This window comes from Pelecanus crispus, chromosome 5, assembly GCF_030463565.1.
Source record: "Pelecanus crispus isolate bPelCri1 chromosome 5, bPelCri1.pri, whole genome shotgun sequence".
Classification (NCBI taxonomy): Eukaryota; Metazoa; Chordata; class Aves; order Pelecaniformes; family Pelecanidae; genus Pelecanus; species Pelecanus crispus.
In genome coordinates this window covers 23,274,860-23,296,490 of record NC_134647.1, presented here as the reverse complement: position 1 = coordinate 23,296,490, position 21,631 = coordinate 23,274,860, and the positions used below count along the sequence as shown (strand labels likewise).

At 35.8% G+C, this 21,631-nt stretch overlaps 1 protein-coding gene across 1 annotated transcript in view; it reads right to left on the bottom strand.

Moving 5' to 3' along the window:
* UBR3 (ubiquitin protein ligase E3 component n-recognin 3) overlaps nt 1-21,631 on the bottom strand; it is a 117,113-nt gene that overhangs the window by 48,746 nt on the left and 46,736 nt on the right. Inside the window, exons 20-27 of the mRNA XM_075710034.1 lie at nt 21,125-21,266; nt 17,162-17,266; nt 16,094-16,267; nt 15,835-15,864; nt 13,912-14,372; nt 9,823-9,911; nt 1,658-1,807; nt 1,007-1,140 (exon numbers count right to left, since the gene is read on the bottom strand). Coding sequence (XP_075566149.1) covers nt 1,007-1,140; nt 1,658-1,807; nt 9,823-9,911; nt 13,912-14,372; nt 15,835-15,864; nt 16,094-16,267; nt 17,162-17,266; nt 21,125-21,266 — 1,285 coding nt within the window. The remainder of the gene's footprint in view (nt 1-1,006; nt 1,141-1,657; nt 1,808-9,822; nt 9,912-13,911; nt 14,373-15,834; nt 15,865-16,093; nt 16,268-17,161; nt 17,267-21,124; nt 21,267-21,631) is intronic.

Below are 21,631 nucleotides of genomic sequence, written 5' to 3'. Positions count from 1 at the left end.
ACTCTACTCTTTGACTGACAGCAAGCATCAAATTTCAGCTAAGAAAGTGCAAAAGGAATGTCTATAGAGAGCATTGGCCTGTTTTGCCCAACCTGTATACAGCATGTAGCTTTTGAATATTTTTTTTTCTTCAAGTAGAATAAGCTAGATCATGTTTCACAACTTAAAATTTTCACATCTCAGTGAAATTATTCTGTTGCCTCCTGAAATCTGTTGTTAGAGGAAGGACACTTACTGGGAAGGACACAGCTGATAAACAAAAGGACTTCTTATTGCTTAGCTCAGCTGAACAAGACACTCAAGACACTAACAGATGTTTCCATTTTTATGCCAAAAGAAATTTAAGGATTAGTTCTTTCATGCAGAGACATTTTTACCACAGTAGTGACCTGGAAACTTGAAAGCAAAAATAGCTAATTCAACTAATGTTTGAATTGGGAGTGGAATTTTTGAAAGCAGGATGCATTTGCTCGTTGCATTACAGTCTATCTTAGACTAATCTGTTAGTAGTGTTACTGCACAGAAAAAATATTCATTAACTATTTGAAACAATAAACAAACATCATCAACGTCAAAAGAAGAAAAGCTTGTCCACAGATTCTTTCTGAACTAAAATACCTGTTCAGAAATAATTTCCTGCTTACATCTGCCACAAGAAAACTGGTGTTTTGAAAGTAATAACTAAGACAGCAAAACCACATCTCAATTGTGTGGTCACACCGAATTGTGAAGTATCTTCTTCTAGCAAATATCTGCATGGATATTTAATGACTATATAGCCTGTAGATATACTAGAATGCCTATGCGAAAAATATAACTAGGGAAAAGCCAGATGCTATTTAAAAATAAGGACCCTATCAAATGTAAACACTTCATAACTACTGCAACATGATGAAGTGTTCACTATATGTAGAAATGAAACTAGGAGGACTCTAAGTTGTTATTTCATTTATCTTTTTACACAAGTTTTTCATAAGTGGTAGCATTGTTCATATGAAATACTTACATCTTTAAAGTATCGCTGTAAAGTTGTAAGCCTCACATCATGCAGTGCCGCACAAGTATCCCAAGGGTATATTTGCTCCTCTTCAGTAGTTGGCAGTTTCTTTGGCTCAGTGCTATTGCGACACTGTCCCAACACTGTATGAAAAAAAGAAGCAATAAAGAATACAATGGATAACAATATGCTAAACAATTAAGAAAACAGCCAGGTAATTCTGGTCTGTAATTACAATGTGCTCTGCTGATGTTAAACAGTAAACAAATTATTAAAGAAACTAAATACTAGCAGCTGTGCTGTTGCACTTGTACATAAATTATATATACATACACAAACACACATACATACTTATAGACACACCAATGGCTATTTTATTTTCTTTTTCTTTCAATATCTATTTTCCTGCAGGTCTATTATATACTGCTAGGTTTGCAAAAGCTAACAGGAACTCAGAGGGAATGAAACTGTTTGCTCTTTTCCCAAACATTTAGAAATTTTCTCAGTACCCTTTGACCTACACATATGCCTCATGGAGGATCATCCACAAAAAAGGGGAAGACTCTTGTCTTTCCAGGCTCCATGAGACACAACAGTATTTATGCACACATACTAAAAGCTGCAGAAACGCTGCTTGTCCAACAACTCACACATTCATACCTGAGGATGCTTGTAATAGTACAACTAGCCCTGTAGGTCTGTCTTCAGTAGAAGGACCACTTTGTCCACAAATAACACAATCATATATTGCCTCAGAAACATGCTGTTCTGATGTAGCTACCTCCATGGCAATATCAGCATCTGGCGATTCTAAAAAGGATAGGAAAATTGATATTAAACAGAGGGAAAGAAATTCAATTGCATCTGCATTGAGGTAGTGACAAAAAAACTCCAGAATAATCTCTCTAGTTTATCTACAACTAAAACATTGACCATTACTTGAAACTCACCTTGCTGCTTAAAACAGACACCTACACAATGAAGTACGAGTTCTCCTATATTCAAAATTATTCCCAGTGGAATTAAATGTTTAGTTCAAGTTTTGTATTAAACTTGATCTCTTTAAAACTTGTATAAAACAGAGATCTAACTTCTATTTCATTAAATACTATATTGAAAACTCTAAGCAGAGAGATATGAAGGGCAATGAATATGAATCTCTACTAAAACCAGATGTGCTCATAACTGACTCTAACAACAATTAAAAGGAAAAAGTTAATCTGGAGACCTTAGAAATAATTTAAAAGATGCTTAGACAACGCAAATGAAACGTGCAACTAAAAATGAAAGAACTTTTTTTTTAATATGAAACTTGGGACAATGTTTAAAAATGTGGGGTGCATTAAGACAGTAATCCGCTGCTATGCAGAAGATGTTTAACATTTACTGTATACAAGACGTATCAGAGATCTTGTTTTCTAATGGTCCACATTATCATTTCCTAGGTGCAGAGACAGAAATGTTCACGGCCAAGGACCAGCTTCAAAGTATTGAAGCAATTGCACTTGATGTGGCTCTGTTCACATGACACTTGGTGGTGGTGGTTTCGGGGCAGGGGCCTAACCAAAATAGAAGCAATTTTATGTTATATTACAATCCAAGGTAAGAATTCTTTATTGGCTTGAAAGAAAAGCACCTTAGGAGGAGATGATCCTCTCCTGACTGCTCAGGAACCCATACAGTGAGCCTCTTGACCTAGAATATAAGGGCGCTTTGTTTCTTTCCTAGAAGACAATTTTTCCAAAGGAAAACACCTCCTCCCTACCTTCAACCATGCCTTTTATCTCCTTGATTAAGTAGGCCAAGGTGCTGGATAGAGCTGAACTGATTTTAGGACAGCTGCTCTCTTCTGAAAGTCCACTACAAGTTCAGCACAGGGGGTCTGCTGCTATAAGGAGAGGTGTGTTGGATACCAGGCAGCATCTTTCTTTGCTATGTAAAGCTCCATGCAACGCTCTCACTCACAGGGCAGAATCAAAAATACACTGTTTTAGTAACTATCGATTTCCCAGTCAGTCATTGAGGGTCATATGAAAATGAACTCCGATCTTTACTGACATACAGTTAATATTGTACACACATCTATCACCATCTAGTGGCAGTCAGATGTACAATGAAAGAAAAAGCAGAATGCATCAGCTGCAAAGGTTTTTTAAGTCCAAGCATCCAGAAAACCTAGAAGCAACTGCAGCACAGAAGGGAGAAGTAAACACTAAAGCTGGTTTTTATATTTAACATCACCTCATATTTGTGTAACGCACACTCATGTACAGCTGTGTATCAGAAGCACAACATGACAACTAGAGTTCCAGCAATACAACATAAAATATGCATCCATTCAATATTTTTAAGAAGTTTAGTAAGGGAATACAGTGTGTCAATCAGATTTTGAACAACTCAATGGAAGTCCTCAAAATCAGTAATTTAATTTACAAAATACCCTTCATTCACCATAAATTGCATATTTTAAACCTTAAGGAAAAAAATACATATCTTTGCAGTGAAAAGGTGTTTCAAACCAATTCAGTATATGCAATCTATACTTCTATTGCTTATGTGCAACAGGCACATAAAAATCAGACTAATTTAATGTTAGAACTCAATGATCAAATACGTGTTTTCCTTCACAACTACTTAGATCTAGTGCTAGGCTACTTTGGCAAACAATAAAATTTCAAGGGAACTAAACTTCTAGCATCAAGGAAGACTTCCTAATAAAATAATTTCCCCCAGAGCTAGTGAAAGAAAACAAAGTCAACTTACACAAAATCCATGGGTAAGCAAAACTGGCAAGAATTTATAATGTCAAATAATTAAGCAGACCAAAAAAATCCCAACCGAACAAAACCTCCCAATTCTTTTTGAATGGACTAAGACAAACCTTGATTACTGGCTCAAACTAGTTGTTAGCTGCTTTGGTAGGTAAGACTTGGGCTATGGTTTGTTTGAGGGGATACATTTTGGCAGCAAAGTTCCTGGAGTGAAAATGTATCAGTGGCAGTCTGGAAAAAAGAAAGCAAGCTATACATATAGCAATGATATCAATATTCTCTTTCTTGCCTTCCTGAGTTTTGCCTCTGTGGAGTTCCTGTGGAAGCCACAGACCCTGCCTCACCAGCTATATGATCTATCTACACTGTCAAGGAACAGGACAAACATGTCCTGTCAAACTCAAAATACTGTTAAAAATGAGACAGACTCTTTCCTGCAAAACTTGTTCTAAAATATTTAATTAATGCATTGATACTTGTGAATATAAAGTAATTGGCATGTCTCCATTCTACTTCACTTTCAGTTATATATTTCCTATTCCACATGGGGAAAAGTAAAACTAAACTGCATTTTACTGCAATAGTGGTTATGTAGCAGCTTAAAATGCCCAGAAAGTTGTAGCTCCACACCTTCTTTTTTTTTTTCCTTTTTCCCACCATTTCATATAAACAAAAGTACAGAATTGCTTTGTGTTTTCCATGGCAACTTGTGAAGTATTTATTTAAAATGACTGGAGTTGTAATGCTGTTTTGTTCATTTGATTTAGAAAATATAGGTTCTTACCAATTTTTAAAGCACGAGCTAACATTTGCTAGCTGCCAGAATACAATTATAAAAAGACAGCCTAATAAAAATTATTATTTTATTAAATGTCCTTTTATATTGATTAAAAGCCTTTATAGTTAAATGTCGATTGTAATATAACACAAAATTTCTTCTATTCTGGCTAAAACCCCCACCCAAATCACCACCAAGAACTGTCACGTGAATAAAGCTACACCAGTTGCAACTAAAAGGTGAAGAATAATCTAAATCTCCTTATTTTGCTTCCAGTGGTGCACAAACTCCCAACATTTTTTGCCAACACTAGGAAGATATTTCCATGAAAACAGCACTTGTGTGTTATGTCCCAGAACAATGTTGCCTTATTGAGTGCCAAAGGAATCCTTTGCCAGCCATTTGATAAGATACTGATCTCGAGGTATATTACTCCTCTACCTTTCAAACAGGTTTTGTAGGAGCCTGCAGTTTTGCTTTGCATGAAAACCACTGGCACCCAACACAAGACACCTCATCACTCTACTGGAGATTCAGAAAGCAGGTAGTGGCAACAGGAAAGCAAGGAAGACCAAGGCGGCTTTAGTTGCTAGGCTGAAGCATGGCTTTACTAGCCAGGCAGTGGTCATACGAGACAGCAAGTGTATTTTGTGTCAAGCCTTCTTTGGAATAGAACCAAGATGCTTACAATTTTAAACTCTGACTCTCCAAAGATTTAATCTAATTGATTTCACAGAGACCTGTCCTGATGATGTCAATGTGTGTGAAGGAGGCGTAAATGAGAAATACAAGATAAGACACATGGTATTGGTATCAATTCACTAAGTTTCTCTCATGCGGTTTGTCTAATGTTGCAACACACCCTACGCCCTTACAGTGGGTTCCGGGACTTTTCTTTGTCCTTGTGAATTATTTCAGAAATCTGGATAAATATGAATCTCATTAAAAACAAAGATAAAAACACTGAAGGAGGATGAAAACATTTAAACTGTGACAGAAATCTAGGGTAGTGCCAAACACTATCATTCCGATGGGTTTTTAAAAAAGTTAATTATTTACCTCTTTGTTTGGTTTTGTATCAATAGGAGTAAGAGACCCAAAGTTACAAAATCCTAGTATTTCCTACTTCCTAGCAAATACTGATCAGTCTGCTAAAATGTAGCACACTGTTTTATCGCAGAATGCATTGCTGCCCGAATTTTATTTCATTTGTACCCTCCAGAGTTAAAGATTCACTCCCCTTCTTTCCCCTACCCAGCATAACCCCAGAACTGAAAGGGGTCTGTAAACACAGTAAATAGTTTACGATCTCTGTTGACTGCAGTCAACATCTTACTGCTGCATACACTGTGTGTCAAAGTGGCCCCCTGGCATCAAAGCAACCATTATCATGCTAATATTCTTTGCCCTGACCCAGCATATATATTCTCAAGAGATCAGTACCTAATTTATTTTTCTATCTGGGTTCAGAAGATTGAGCGTTAGGAAATCTATGTCACCTTGCGTTAAAACTCTGCGCTTCTTTTTAACTCCAGCTAAGAACATTGGCTTGAAGGACAAAATGATGTCCTGTCAAGACTCACATCATCAGAAACACAAATATCATACTGCATACTTATCACGAGACATCAAAAAAAAAAAAATCACATCGGGCACTTCAGAGACAGCAAAACTATTAAATGAATGTGAGATATCTTAGTATTTGTAATTCACAAATGAACCAATTTACAAATTTTCACTAAGATACATTTGATTAAGTAGTTCAGCAGCCTGCCTGGAATGGATCATAATATTTCATGTTTATAAAACTCAGACAGATAGATCATTACAAATATCACAGTAATTTGTTAAAGGCTACTATTAACCTGGAGCAGAGGGATTTATTTTTGTTCTTATCAAGTACTGCCTGAAAGGCAGTGAAGTTTCAAATATCTCTTGCATGGAGTTCCACATCACAGCAGATAAACCATTGCTTCACACTGCGATAAGTGCTCTCAAAACAAAAACGCAAAAGTAGCCATTACTAGGAGACTAGAAGGCCTATGGAGTTGACACTGTGTGTGACTACATGACACCACATTTTTGATTCACTAGACATTCTCCTCAGATATTTCAAGAGCTCTATTTACCGCTCTTAGAATGATGTTTCTGGGTTTATTTTTCTGCTTTTTACATTTGTCCTGCAGTCAAACAGCTAAAGACAGCACAGTCGATTCTGTTCCATCCTAGTTCATTAACATAACTGTTTCTAAATTTCACTTAATTACTTCCAGGCAAGCTTGAATGCAATGCAGTTCTGCAGATGTCACAGAATATAAATAGAAAGTAACACGGAGCACAAATGGAAAGAGCTAAATAATCAGAATTTTTTCTATGGTGATTCTATGCAAGAAAATGCCAACCTTTACTTTCAGAATCTCAGATGAATTTGTGAATTCTAGTTCAAATAAAGAATTTTTGCTGGTAAAATGAGACACATTTCATATCGAAAAATGAACATGTAATTGGGTAACCTCCTTTTAAGCCATGTTTCGTTGCAGTATCCCAACAATCAAACAAGTGGAATGCCTCAGGGGGCTGACAGTGACTCTGTGCACTTTAATAAACACTTTGGAAACTATTAAGTTTATGGGGTTTTAATAAATAATCTTGAAACTTTGGCTATTCTCCATTATTCCTATTGTATTCTAGACACATTTATTTTCAGTCTTTACACTGTCAAGAGAGAGCTATTATGAAACTTTTGAAGTGCTATACCCAAAACCAATTACACCAGTTCTCACATTTTACCACTGAATCACATCCACATTTCATAGATAGAAGAATTTTAAAAGTTGATGATGATGATAATAATTTGCTCAAATGACACCAACTGAATCAGTGACAAAGCCAGGGAGCAGAGGCCTCACCATCCCTGCATTCTGACAATGTTATTACTGTTACAGTAACAACCAAAATCAGAAATAAACCTACTGCTGAATTTCAACCTATAATAAAAGTAACAGGTAACAGAATTTGAATGTGTGAGAAGGGAACACATTGTAACTGACTGATTTTAGTATGAAAGGATTTTTTTGTTTTCAAACATACTACTTCAGCACAGCTATGATACAATTCAGGGTAAGACTATTAAATACTTATATTAGTTTTAAACTGAAATCACTCCAGAAAGCCTAGTTTCAGAATTCTTACCACCACTTGTGTTTTAAAATTAGAGTAACAATAGTTTCTGCAACTTTTTCAGTAATTTGCTGTAACATATAGAGACTGCATTCATAGCTAAACAAATTACATCAGTTAAAAAAAAATTAGAGCAAACTGAAGAAAATATTCCTGGCAGACAATTAATCTAGGTTTCACAATAAATCCTACACATTATAATGGAATATGTACTTCCTTTCTGTGAGCTATTTTAATGCCAGTCAAAACATAAAAGCTAGTTAATACTAGACTATAGTACAAATTCAGTGAATTTTCATCACAAACTCATGCAACAGTATGGCAACCTAGAAGACACTGAAAAAAGTTAGTGAAAAAAACAAAGCATGCCTGGAATTCTGTTGTTTTTTTTCCAAGAAATGTCTTCATCCAAAACAACTTCATGAAAAGACAGTCCATTAAGTTGATTCTATCTACTGCTGTGCATGACCTGGCATAATTGACAACAAACACTGTATTTTATGTTGAGATAGCTGAAGTTATTTATTGTTTAAATACTAAGAAACAAATAACTTGTGTTGCATGCAAGAACTTTTTAATGCACAAAGGTCCAGGTCTGCCTGTTACAGAAATTAAGGGTTCTTTTTTTAATATTCGACATACGTCGTTAAGTAGGCTAAGTGTTCCCAGTCCTCCACACAAATAAATGCTGTGTATTTTATTGATTTAACTAGTATGCTTCATCCACAAGTCAAAGCTTTCAAAAGTTACCTAAACATAGCTTATAAAACTCAAGCATGGGAGTATTTATGCATACAGGTTTATATATATATGCAAATATAGCTATGACAGGTAAATATATACAGATACATGTGATTTCATATATAAAACCACCAACTTTAAAGTTGCAATATCAAGAATTCAAATATAGGTGACTGCTTTCAATTAGCCACAACTGTAAGATGACTTAAATTTTAATAAGTAGAACTGCATGTTTCTTCTTCCCTTCTTCCTCAGTTCAACAAATAGATTAAAAAGAAATAGCTACCCATTTAATAGGCATGACTTAAACTCGTATTTATCTGTGAACTTTGTGTTGTATCGCACGGTCTCAAAACATAACTCCATATATATAGTCATTAATTTGCTAAAGAAATTTCAGTGATTGCTGTATCCAAGACCTTCATAAGTATGCAGGAACCTTAGCAACCTATGAACTGAAGTGAATTTAACAATTTCAAAAAACAGACTTTTTCAGCAAAAACAGTTGTCAAAATATTTCTAACCAGTGCTTAAACTCAAATCAAAACTACAGAGCAGATGATATTTGATTGAAAGAGGGGAAAAAAAGAAAAAAGATTCCTGCTTTTTCTTATCTTTCAAAAGTGCTAATTTTCAGTGAAGTAATCCAGATGATAAAAATATTTTCCATTCCTCAGTTAAACACAAGCAAACTAATCAAGATTATGCGCTTCTACACAGAACCTGAAAGAACTTATCCTCAAGAAAAACAAGAGCTGATTCTGCTGTACTTGAAATAGAATACAATGTTATCACTTAAAGCAACTGCAATGATCTAAAAATTATGCTGTCCTTAATTCTATACATAAACTTAAAAAGCAAAACTTTTACCTTATCAAAATTTGAGGCTCTGTGAGGAAATAATCTTAAATTTTATTATTACAGATTAAAGAAAATGCAATCTTTAAAAGACGAACTAACTTTGGGATGTTTTATATTAAAGGGTAAATATTTTAAAACACATCACACACTTTTAATCATTTAATCCATTGTATGTTAAGAAAAAACAGGAATAAAATTACGTCCTACAGATAATGTGTTCTCCTTTAAATATTTTCAACAACACTTAATCTGTTCTTTAGCAATTATGTATTTGGTATTATCTGTCCTAGAAAACTTTAAGCCTCTTAAGTATTTAGTGAACAAGTGGATACAGTAGTGGAATCTAAGGGGAAGGGTTTTTGTTTGGGGTTTGTTTTGGTTTTTTTTTTTAAACTGTTTGAGTAAAACCCTGAATACTAACATGGAAATAAATTTTAAAAAAAATTTGTAAAAAAAAAAAGCAAAGCAAGCCATCAACCACACAAAAAACTTACCAACATCCATGGCAGTTTCCATGAAGCTTTTCTGCCTTGAGGCAAATTCAGCCAACAATTTCTGTTGCCTTTCTCTAGCCTTCTGTCGTCTGAGTGAAAGAGGGGGGGAAGAGGAAAAAAACCCAAACATATAATGGAGGAAAAAAATTAGTTTATAGTGTCAGGCTGATTACAGTCACCACCTTCAACAATATAATTCCAAATTCAAGTTTTCTCTAAATAAAGGATTAATTTTCAAGCCTAAAAAAGGAATCTCTTGCTTTAAAAGTAGAGGGTTTTTTACAAAATAAGAGTTATTTTCTTTTGAGTCTGAAAGAAAGGAATAAAATCATGTCCTAAAAAACCCTTCAGAAAACCAAAGGATCCCTTAGCAGATTAGGACATGGCATCATAAGAAAAAGAACCCAAGACTTTATCCTTCAAAGTTATTTTTCTGTTACATAAGGGAAGAATAACAGAATGAAATGTCAACTGTGGTACAAAAACAAGTACTCTTGTGAGAAACCAATGTTTACAAGTTGTTAATAATAATAATATTAAAAAGCATACCTCACTTTTGACATCAAGCTTGATGCCAAGGGAAACAATTATTAACAATTTCTTTCCCAGCTAAGGCTCCTCATACGGGTTCGTTCTCCCCCACCTCCTCCCTAGATAATGGTCACCAACAGCTTTTATACCTGGACTTAAAGAAATTTGAGATTGCTTCCAGACTGAAGGCCCTGATTTCCCTGGAACCAGGCTGACTTCACTAACTTTTTCCTCATTGTTTAACACAGCTCTGGATGTACAAATGGAAGACACTAGCGACTCATTCTTGTCTATCGTTCCACTTAAACTGTATTAGTGATCTGTAAAAGGCTATATGACCAGCTATTCTACAACTCCCTATATATACATAGCACAGCCGGTAGAGGAATATTGACGGATGTAAAAAGAGAAAGAAAATAGACATTGATTTGCTTCTTCCTGACATACCAAGAAAGGATCTTGACTTTGACAAGAGTTTACAAATAGAGGAAATGGGAGAGTTCAAGTGGGAAAACCAAACTAAACTCACACCACAGCTGCCCATCCCATGACACATGCAAAGACCTACGTGCCCCATGCACAAGGGCCATACGCAGCACCCCCTCAGTGCAGCTAGGGAAGCGCTATTAGAGCTACAAACTCCGTGCATCAGCATTGACAATGAATTTTTCTCCCCTGCTCAGAGATGACTCAGATAACTAACAAGGGATTTAAAAACATCACTTGGCATCTGATATGCTGATGGGTTGCTCTTTCGTCTCCAGCACTGTCTGATTGTCACTGTCCTGGCACAGGAACAGGCATGCACAGGCCCAAAGCAGCTAATATACTGTAACCTGTTATCCCAAGGTGGCCTGTTTATAAGTCAAAGCTTCTAACTTGCTTTATTAAAGGCACCTTAAAAACCCAAATATCTCTGCCCATTTATCTGTCACACTGTACAGCGACCATTTCCCAAAATAGCTTCTATTTACAACAATCCTAAGATTCATTATTATGAGGATCATACCAGGGCATTCATTAAACCTGTTTTTATTTATTTCTCCCTGGGAATTTCTCAATATACGCCTTGACTAAAAGCAGGGGGACTGTAAATAGAGGTCTTTAATAAGATGACATAAACAAACTCTGACAGATTCAGTACAGCTCAGTAATTTTCCATGATGGCCCATGGGAGTATGACACTGCAATTGAAAAAATACTGCAAGCAGCTCAAGCTCTCTTCTAGCTCTGTATTTTAGTTTCTATGGCAACAACCCATTGCCTGAGTGGTGCCAAGTTTGTTGTTATATGTTGAAGTAACCAAAAAGGGTGATCACTGAACACTCACAGGCTGCTTGATCTTCACTAATATAAAACTGGAGTTGGGGGAAAAAGAAAAACAAAACAAAATCAAAAAAGAAAGTAAACTGCAGCCTGACTATATGAGCCCTGTCACTCTATGAGATTAGTCATTTCAGTTATCACACTGTCCATTAATAAACTTCATGGGTCCCCAATGCCATTATGGATTTGAGGAGAAGAAAACAGTCACCCAGAACAACAACGAACTAGAAACATTTCTCTTCATCACTATGTTAGCCCCAGAACTTAACTGAAAATGTAAAGTGCCCAAAACAGATCCCTGAAACTATCACATCCTTTACAGGGGGAAAGGAATGACCTCAACCTTTCCTATATGAAAAGTTACTTGATTTACTGATTCCCATGCTTCTCCTGTACATAAATCTAACACTACTGAGTACCACAATAACAAGTAGGCGTCCAAGATGTAGCTGTGTCTTACCTAAAGCAGCCATTCAGTCTGGCATTTTCTGAAAGACAATTTTACATGCTAACCCTTGACTGTTTCTCTCATTTGCTGAACTATTAGAATGGATGTTGAAAATTAAACCATTAACTGACCACTTATAAGAAAAAAATAATTTTACTTTGTAAAGTATGTAACTTATAAAGAAATATTAAATATATTTTTAATTTTTTATGCTTAATTTTCAAGTATAGGTCTTGGACATATCAGAGAGAATTTAGCGAAAAATTTATTTTCAAACAAATAAAAATAGCAGGATAAATAAAGGTAATCCAGAAACCAATTTAGTCAGCTGCACGTCTCTACCCAGATTTCTAGAACCATAATCATATAGTCTGGTTACATAAACCATTAATACAGCAAAGTACTGCACAGACAAGCACTCAAGACTATTCTTGTCCATTCCAGCCCGTGCCCTGTCTCTCCTTCAGTGAATGTGGTAAGTTCTCTGACCTGACCACCCCACTCTCTACGCCCCAACCTTCTAACCCTATCCACCATCCCCTCACCTCAAATGCCATGTCTCAGTCTTTTGCACTAACCAGTTACCAATCTCATCCCACTGCCCCACTCGAGCCAATTCGTCTTTCTAGCTGGCTCTATTACATCCCCCAAATGCCAATCTCTGTCTTACTCATGCCCTCCAGGCATTTGCATTCCTATTCCACATTCTCCTTCTCCTACCAGCTCTCAAGACCCCATTCTCCCACACTGAGATTTTCACTAAAAATTGGTTCTTTCATTTGCTCCTCTTCTCTGAGCATTTCTGTCCTGACAGCCCAGCTCTTCCCTAACATCCCCAACTTGCCAGCTTGAGTCTTCCCACATCAACTATTCACTTGGCCTGGCATCTTCCCTTTGCTCACTATTAAATTGACCAGAGAGGTTTCTCCTTCCAGTCCCAGTCTTCAACTCTTTGCCTCTGCCAATCCTAGTTTTCACCTCTACTTCTCAGCTCTAGTTGCTGTCCTCTAGGCATTTTAACTGGATGATTCCTTTTCCATACGACTCACATGCCAGCACAGCAGCTGCTGAAAGCAGAAGAGAAGCAGGCTCTCCGCATTCAGTTTCACTAGTGCTGGTGTTCTGGGTGCTCTCAGGAGTCATTATGCCCCAACCTCAATCTCAAAACTGTCTGAGCTTTTTCCCCCAAAAAATTCAGCCCAAGACAGATATCTGGCATGCAGGTTTTCAGGCCACATTATAAGAAAATCTGAATAAGATTTTTTAAAAAATTAGAAACTATAAGAAAAGTTAAAAACAGAATTTTAAAATTGAATGTGTTGAACAAGCAAAAAAGGCAGCATTACCAGACCCACATATAGTAAACAAACAAACAAAAATAATCATGGTGTGATGTGTTCAAGTTAATGAACAGACAATACAAATAAAAAAAATTTCTACCTCATCTTGAGGTTGCACAGTTAAGCCTCAAAAGTTAACACAATCTTGACTCTGCACCTTTGTATATATGAGTGGCATACATGGCAACATGAAGGGTGAGCGCGTATATCACACAAAATCATTATGAAAGTTTTCTAACTTAAACATCTAAATCAGCAAGGTGCAGGTTCTTCCTCAGTATGCAAGTAAATCATGTATATACAAAATAGATAAAAGAGGAGAACTGTAGAATTAAGACATTCTTTTAGTAACTAATTCATGCAAAGTCCTAGAGACAGATCAATCAATAGATGCACAACACATGCTGCCCTTCTACCGCCCCTTTACTTTGTTCTTAATGTTACCTTTCTTCTTTATCCAAAGTTTTCTTCTCTGCAGAACTAATCTTTTTTGGTGGTACAGGAGGTGTCACCTTTCGGCATATCTCTTCAATTATGCGTTTATTCAATCTGCTCTGTACAGCAGCTTTCAATAAAATTCTTTCTACTGCTGTCATTCCATCACCGTGAGAGTATCTCGGAATTTCTGGGTGGATTAAAACATCCACATCATCCAACCACGGAGGATAGTAAGAGTTTTGTTTTCCTGAGAGTTTGTGATGCAATTTAATCAGCAAGGACAGTATGCTTTCCTTGACTTCTAGAATGGCTGTGGTTAGCTGTGGAGTTGCACCAGGTGCTGACCATTTCATTGATGTTTTGGGCCGAACGACCTGATTTGCCTCACTGGTATTCCGATTGATGATCTCCTGAAATTTCTTTCTACGTTCTGCGACCAAACTGAACACTTGAGCTGTCCCCGAGTTCTTGGGAAAAAAATACAACATTTAATTTTCAAAAATACAAGTATAAACAACATACATTTATAAAACTATAGAAAATATTTTAAAGTAGGAGGAAAAGCACAAAACATTTTAAGTTTCCTCCCCCCTTCCAAAATGTATTGAAATTTGGTATAGCAAAATACTAACCCTGCATGTCATATTTTTAAACAAATCTGTTATACACAGCTGCATAGAAAGCCAAGTAAAAAATGAAAATATCATCCATACCAAAACAACTAACAACTGGCTTTCCTCTAGTCAAACTTAGAATTCTGCTCTCCAAGTAGTATTTCCTTACTGTTTCTGGAATATGCATAATTTCAGTATCTTTATGTCATTTAAATGTCTTTGTTAAAAGTCTACTGAGCACTGCTGCACGATGTAACTCATAATCCCACACAGGTGAACACAGGTGAGCCCACACATCCCCATGGGCGTTGTCCATTTTGTGTGGATTTATTAGCCGAGATCCAGAAGCCACATACCCATATTTGCAAGCAGAGCTTGCTACTCAGGGCACATGAGCGTATGAGTGCAGTTACATTAATGACAGAGTCCATTGAGATGTTTCTATTCTCTGCTACCCTTGCTTTCAGTCCCAAATTAAGGATACATGGAAGCAACTTGCATATATTGAATCCACAGCTCAGGGACATTTCCTGAACATTTTGAACATGAAATTCAGAATGCTTTAACATCTCACCCTCTCCTTCTCAGGAGGCCGGGCAACCAAGAGATACCAAATGCTTCAGAAATACAATATAAAAATGGGATTCTGACACTCATCTCACCTACCTTCTTTATGTTTTAATCTATTTCATCTCACCTACCTACTTTAAATTTTGATCTATTTTTCCTAACATTAACATGCAAAAGAAATATCCATTGTATTTCACTATATCTGGCATACAGTAATCTGAAGTGCTATATACAAAAGATACAAAAGCAATCCTGACATAGAGATTATATTATCTACTGGCTATAAATCTTTCAGGATCCCACCATTTACATATTCGTTTTGTTTTCACAAAAAAACCCCAAATAAACTTGCCATTAATCATTTCAAATACACTTTCAATGTGAGGTTAAAGTTACCTAGATTCAGGAAAGCTAAGACTACTCTACATTATTAAATGTTAGTAATACCTTGGCAAGACAAAACAGGCCTAAACACAAAGCTCAAGCAGTAAGGTATCAATGACATTTTATGTTCAATAGAAAGCTTTTATTTCAAAATATGTATTAAAAATGTAAGGGCGTTTCTTTGCTTAAAAGTCTACTACCTAAGATTACAATCAAGAATATAAAAAAGCATGAGTCCTTGCAATATGAATTCAAAGGAAACTCAGGAAAATTAGAAGATTTCACTGAATGTTAAGGTGAGCACAATTAAAGCCATGTTGCTAGTTAATTGCTTAGGAGAACAAACTGCACACAGATCTACCTCTCTCTGGAGGCTCTTCCGCCTTGAACTCTGGTAGATTGAGGACAAAAAAAAGTCATTAAATACATCATTTGGAAGGAGGTATCAGTTGAAATAAATTCTATTTCTGTTATCAGTACACTTAGGAAAGATTATCGGACGACAAAAAAATCCTAAGAAATTAATAAACACAGTAAAAAAAAAATCCTAACAAAAAAAGTCAAAATAGGCAATAACTTAAATTAATCTAGGAAAAGGACCGGTATTGGTATATGCTTACTTGTGATGAAGCTAAACCGTCAGAACTCGTACTTGCAGGTGGTTCCCTCTTCACCTCTGGAGCAGTTTCTGGTACTCTTACTCGCACATAGTTAATGAAGTGACGCATGTTAGAAACCAAGTTACTACCTGGAAACCAACTATCATGGCAACGCTCTTGCCCACCTGCAGATTCCTAAAATAATAAAAAAAATTATACTTTCTCTTATGTGTTACAGTAATTCATGTTGCTTTTATAACTGTATTACGGAGGCCATCATCTCTCCTTGAGACAGGAACAATATGTTGAACAGTATATACCTCAGTAAAGCTGATATACCTCTTAAAAATTATGGTATGACTGATGCCTACCATGAGGACTACAGGTCTGATAAATACATAAATCTACACATTTGATTTGAATATAATCAAATATGTGCCATCAGTGCTATCTAGCAGAAGTAAAAGGAACCACTCAGAGTAATCCAAAGCTGTACAATCTTAGATTTATACAAAAAATCTGAACTACACAGAAGTCAATCTCTGGGGGAAAAAAAAAAAAGTAGCAGATCGTTAATCATATAAGCAATGTTATGAATGTTATATACCACAAGGGAATCTGGAATCACAAAAATAGTGGCCCTTTATAATCAAATTCTCATCAAAAGCACAGTTAAAATTTTGGCTAATCCACATATTTTAGAAGATACAGAGCTTTAGCAATAAAGTGTTCAGTGATAAAGGTTTCAGTTGAAAATCTAGAAATTTAAGTGAGTTTTAGATTCAATAATTTTAATTTTTTTTGCACCCAATTTCAAGTATTAATTTACACAGTAGTAAAGATCTAACCAATCTGTGTTGTCAGGTTATATATACAGAAACTGTTGAAAAACATAACAAGATACCATACTCCTTTTCACAACACCATGCAATTTTCCTGTTTTTGTTTGCTCAGTTGATCCCTGCTTATGTAAATAAAGATGTTTTATTCTAATTCTTATGGTAAAATTATAATTTTAATAAACATCTATTTTTAAAGAATACTGAATCATTATACAATACTTTTACATTTTATGGTATTTATTCTTACCTCTTCATCTGACTCTTGTTCTGGAGAATTTTCCAACCCCAGCTCAATCAAATACAAAACCATGCAAAGCACATGTTCTGATAAATTCTGATGATCCATTAATATCTAGGCAGAAGAACAGACATTCACATCTTAGAAAGTTTTATCTTTAATACTGTCATCATTCCTATTACAAAAAACCCAAACCTGTCAAAAACCTGATGAACATCTCTAACCTAAACTGGAAGGTAAAGAAAGTAGCCAGGAGTCTCATATGAAGAAGCTCAAGATACTACCTACAAATTTTATCTCCGAGCATCACCTTCCAGGTCAGCCACACTAGGAAAGGTAGAAGGTCTTGAGACACATAAGTGATTTTTGCCTAGTTTGGGGGGTTTTTCTTCTTAATTAATCACTGTGCTTCAAGAGCTGTATCATGAGATATGAGTATCAGTTAAAAAGACTAGACAGGTAGAACACTATAACAACGTTTGCTAATATTTTGGTAGACATTGAGCACCAATTTTAGCATTTAAAATAGTTTTCTTTTTGTTGCACAGTAACACTTCCAAAGTCCTAACATATGCAAAAAAATACAGTTAGGAAAATTTATTTTCAAGAGCAGTAAACTGCCTATTCAAGCTCCTGCAGTATCTACTCTGAAACATCAAAAAGATATTTTAAACTTCACTATTGTTATGACCAAATGCTCCAACAAAATACCTGATTAGTGATTATGCTATAGGATTATAAAAAAAGTTCCAAGTAGGCCAAGAATAGTAAGAGTAATAACATTAATATAGTTCTCCAGTAACAGTAATGGAACACTACTACAAAATAAGACATGTAATTTTGCATGTCATGTATCAACAGGAGTGTTGTATTTAAGAGACAGGAAACCATTATTCCACTCAGCCTATTAAAATTTCAGTATATCTAAATGTACATAAGAGTGTTCTGGATAATGCACTAACCTTTGAGCATCACCACAAAAGCAAAATTTCATTTTACATCTCCTTCCAGTCAAGCAAACAGGTACTTTAAAATTGTTACTAGTTCAAGCTATGATTTACTTTAACACCGAAGCGCCAGGTAAAGCTGCACAGATACCACTACTGTCAGCTACAAGCAAAGAGCTGCACCTAGCCTTCCCTCCCTTTTTCACGTTATCAGTCACCATAAGGCCTCATGAGGTCCTAGTCCTAATAAGAGATGCCTGGATAAGTGGGAGTGCCAGAAGGGTTAACATGAATTTAGTTCACAACCATCTTCACATAACCTTTTTAAATTACAAATAATAAATAACCTTATCTTTAAACTAATAAATGCCCATACCTTTCTTCTAACACAGCTTTCAATGCACTGAGAGGAAGAACCAGTGCTACTGAAATTAAAACCCAGGACAACTTCCCTGTTGAGAATATTCTGATTTAAAGGGAAGAAAATGGCAAGAATCTGCAAGCTACCAAAAAAGTAGATGAGAAAAGATGTTTAAAATTTCAATGTAGACAGGCTATTACAGAAATTAATATTTTTAGAGTGTAGCCTAGTAAAGTTTTAAATACAATTTAGTTTTGAAGGGGTCAAATTCCGTAAGTAGATACACCCATTAGAAACGTCAGAGATAAAGTTCTTAAAACAAATACTGTTTTACAATAGCTTTTCTAAATTACGTTTGAGCAGCTGCTTTAATCAAACCCAATCAAATCTGAGACTACAGAGATTAATTAAAAAAGGCACTCAATATTACGTTAATATGAAAACCATGTGCAGTCGTACCAGTCAGAATCAAAAGTAATTTTGATATTGACTAACAATTCCGAAAAGTCAAATCATCAAATGTAGTTTACTCTTCTTCTATAGCCAGTTTCCCAAAAGTCAAGAGATATAAAGGTTGTCATAAACTGGCAGCATTTCACAAGTAGGCCAAACATCACTTAAGGCAATCCTTGGAATCAATCACTACATAATTTCCACCATCCATAGATCTGGTAGAAAAGTATTTGGCATTCCAGCTAAAACAGCATCCCAGAAATTTTAAGATTCTCAAAATTTAAGTCCTTGAAGCTTCTTAACAGAATAGGAGAAAAAAATGGCCAACCCCCCTCCCGCCCCAAGCAAGACAGTAAAACGTGATGCATTCCCTCCCTGCATTCTCCATTTTTGTCCCATGCCAAAACATTATTTCATCTTCTACATAATCCCAAACTCTCCTTTTCTCCAGCAGCCTTCCTCTAAGTCTCCTGTCTAATACTTTCTCCAGGTATGCTCCTTCTCCAGTCTCTACTGCATACTACCACGACTTCACCCTGCAGTAATCAGGCAGCCCAGCCCCTGCAGCGAGCTGGGGCTAAGCAGGGTTAAATATACTGCACACAGCAGCTTCTCTGGCCAAAATTATGGAAATCCCTGGGAAACAAGGTACTGCCACTCCTTGCAAAGTTCTAACTAGCTCTGGTGTGGGGCATGCCCAGTCTGGGGCTGACTTTCTTGGGACTTCAGCAGTTAACAGAACAAAATAAACAGCCACTGAACATGCACACAATGTAACTGTGCAATGCTTACAGTTTGGCTATATTCAGATCCAGAATCTTGATAAAAGAATGTTTAAAACATGGGAAAAGGGGATGTCCTTGCCTCATTCTTGGAAATTCATCCCAGAACAGGCATTCAGCATGAAAAATGTCAGCCATTGGTTAAATTTCAGCAAGATAAGGAATTAGATGTCTGACAATGGAAAATCTTGACCAACCATTAGATGTTGTACTACTGAGCTTCCAAAAGCTATAGTGTCTGCACATGAAATTCAGTCTTCACTGTAACATGTCTCATTCTATTATGGGTAAGGAAGAATTAGTAGTAAAACAGTCAAATTTTTATATTTTATATCTTTAAAGTAGATTTCTGAAATTGCACTAATTGTGTAGCAAAACCTATAGTTTACTGAAGTCATTAATTTGTAAGCAATGTGAAGCTTTTGAGAAAAAGTCCTTTTCTGTCATAAAGGTGACATCTATTGAATGAATTCAGGTAAAATCTTAAGTCTTTATTCATCTTAATGATACACTGACAACTTATGCGATACTTCATTAGAGAAAGAAATCAGCTGAAACAACTCTGTGGGAATAAGCATGGCTCTTTGTGAATACCACACAGTTATTACTCCACTTAACAACAGATAGTTTCTATTCAACAGTGAATATTACAGTGAAACAAAACAAGAGCTTTAGGGGAGCTGGGAGCACTTAAAAGACCACAAAAAGAAAGTCTGCCCAGGAAAAGCACTACTGTGCCTCAACCAAACCACTTTTTATAGTCCCTCATCTGCCTCTGCAGCACACTGCTTTGAAAGCACTTTCCAATACAGACAGATTCAAAGTCCCATTTTCTGATTAATGTCCTCTTCAAAAAGGATGCACTTCTCTTAAAGAGAGCAGCCAACTATCAAAGACAAAACCAAATACAATTTGAAGGCATCAATTAGCCCTGAGAAACAAGTGCTATAACATTATCAAAAGCCAGAATGTATCTCGGAAGTGATGTTAGAACTGACTGCAGCTATGAGATTATTTTCCATCTAAGTTACACATATTTGAAAAGGCTGCCGATGCCTAAAAACTCTGCAGTGGGAGCCAAAAGGAACATCACTCACCCCACCATGCTCCCCAAAACCATCATGGAATAACAATTCAAATGGCAACTCTGACGGTTGAAATAGTGTTCCTCAAAGTAGAGTAGGATGGCTCATCCACTTGGGTACCTGACTTATTGTACGTATATATGAAATAATCATACATGAAATAATGAAAATGGTAGGAAAACATCATCATACTAGACTTATAAAATAAAATTAAAAACCTTACATAAATTTGAACCTGACTACTGTAAATAATCCATTAAAAAAAAAAAAATCACAATTCTAGTAACTCCTGTTCTGAAAAAGTAGAAGTAAAATACTGGACTTAATGAGAATTACGACTGTACCTTGTAAAGAAGCGTGAACAGCACAATGTGCAGGGTTTTACAGTGTAAAAGCTTTACAAGACCTTTATAACTTGGATGTAGTGGTGTTCTTTTCTTGTAAGGAGGCCACGGGTTCCCAGGGAATTTACCACTTTGCTTTAAACTGTTGAAACAAATGAGACTTATGCTAAACACTGCAATAATATAGACAACTACCACTGTTATAGATAACTATCCTGCATTCTTTTTGTTTAGACCAACTTTAGAATTGATGAGCATTTCTAAGCCATTTAATTTATTTAAGCATCATTCCAAGAATTGCAATGTATACACAAACTGAATACAGTCTTATTTTTCTGTGGATTACCACTGATTTAAATAAACTTTATTTATAATGTTAAATGCATTTTTAATTACTGCTATGAATTTAAGCTATGAATTTAAGAATTCCATTTTCATTCCAAAAGGCACATAGAAGAGATAGAAAACTCTTCACTTCACCCAAACCCACGTTAGTCATCCAACATA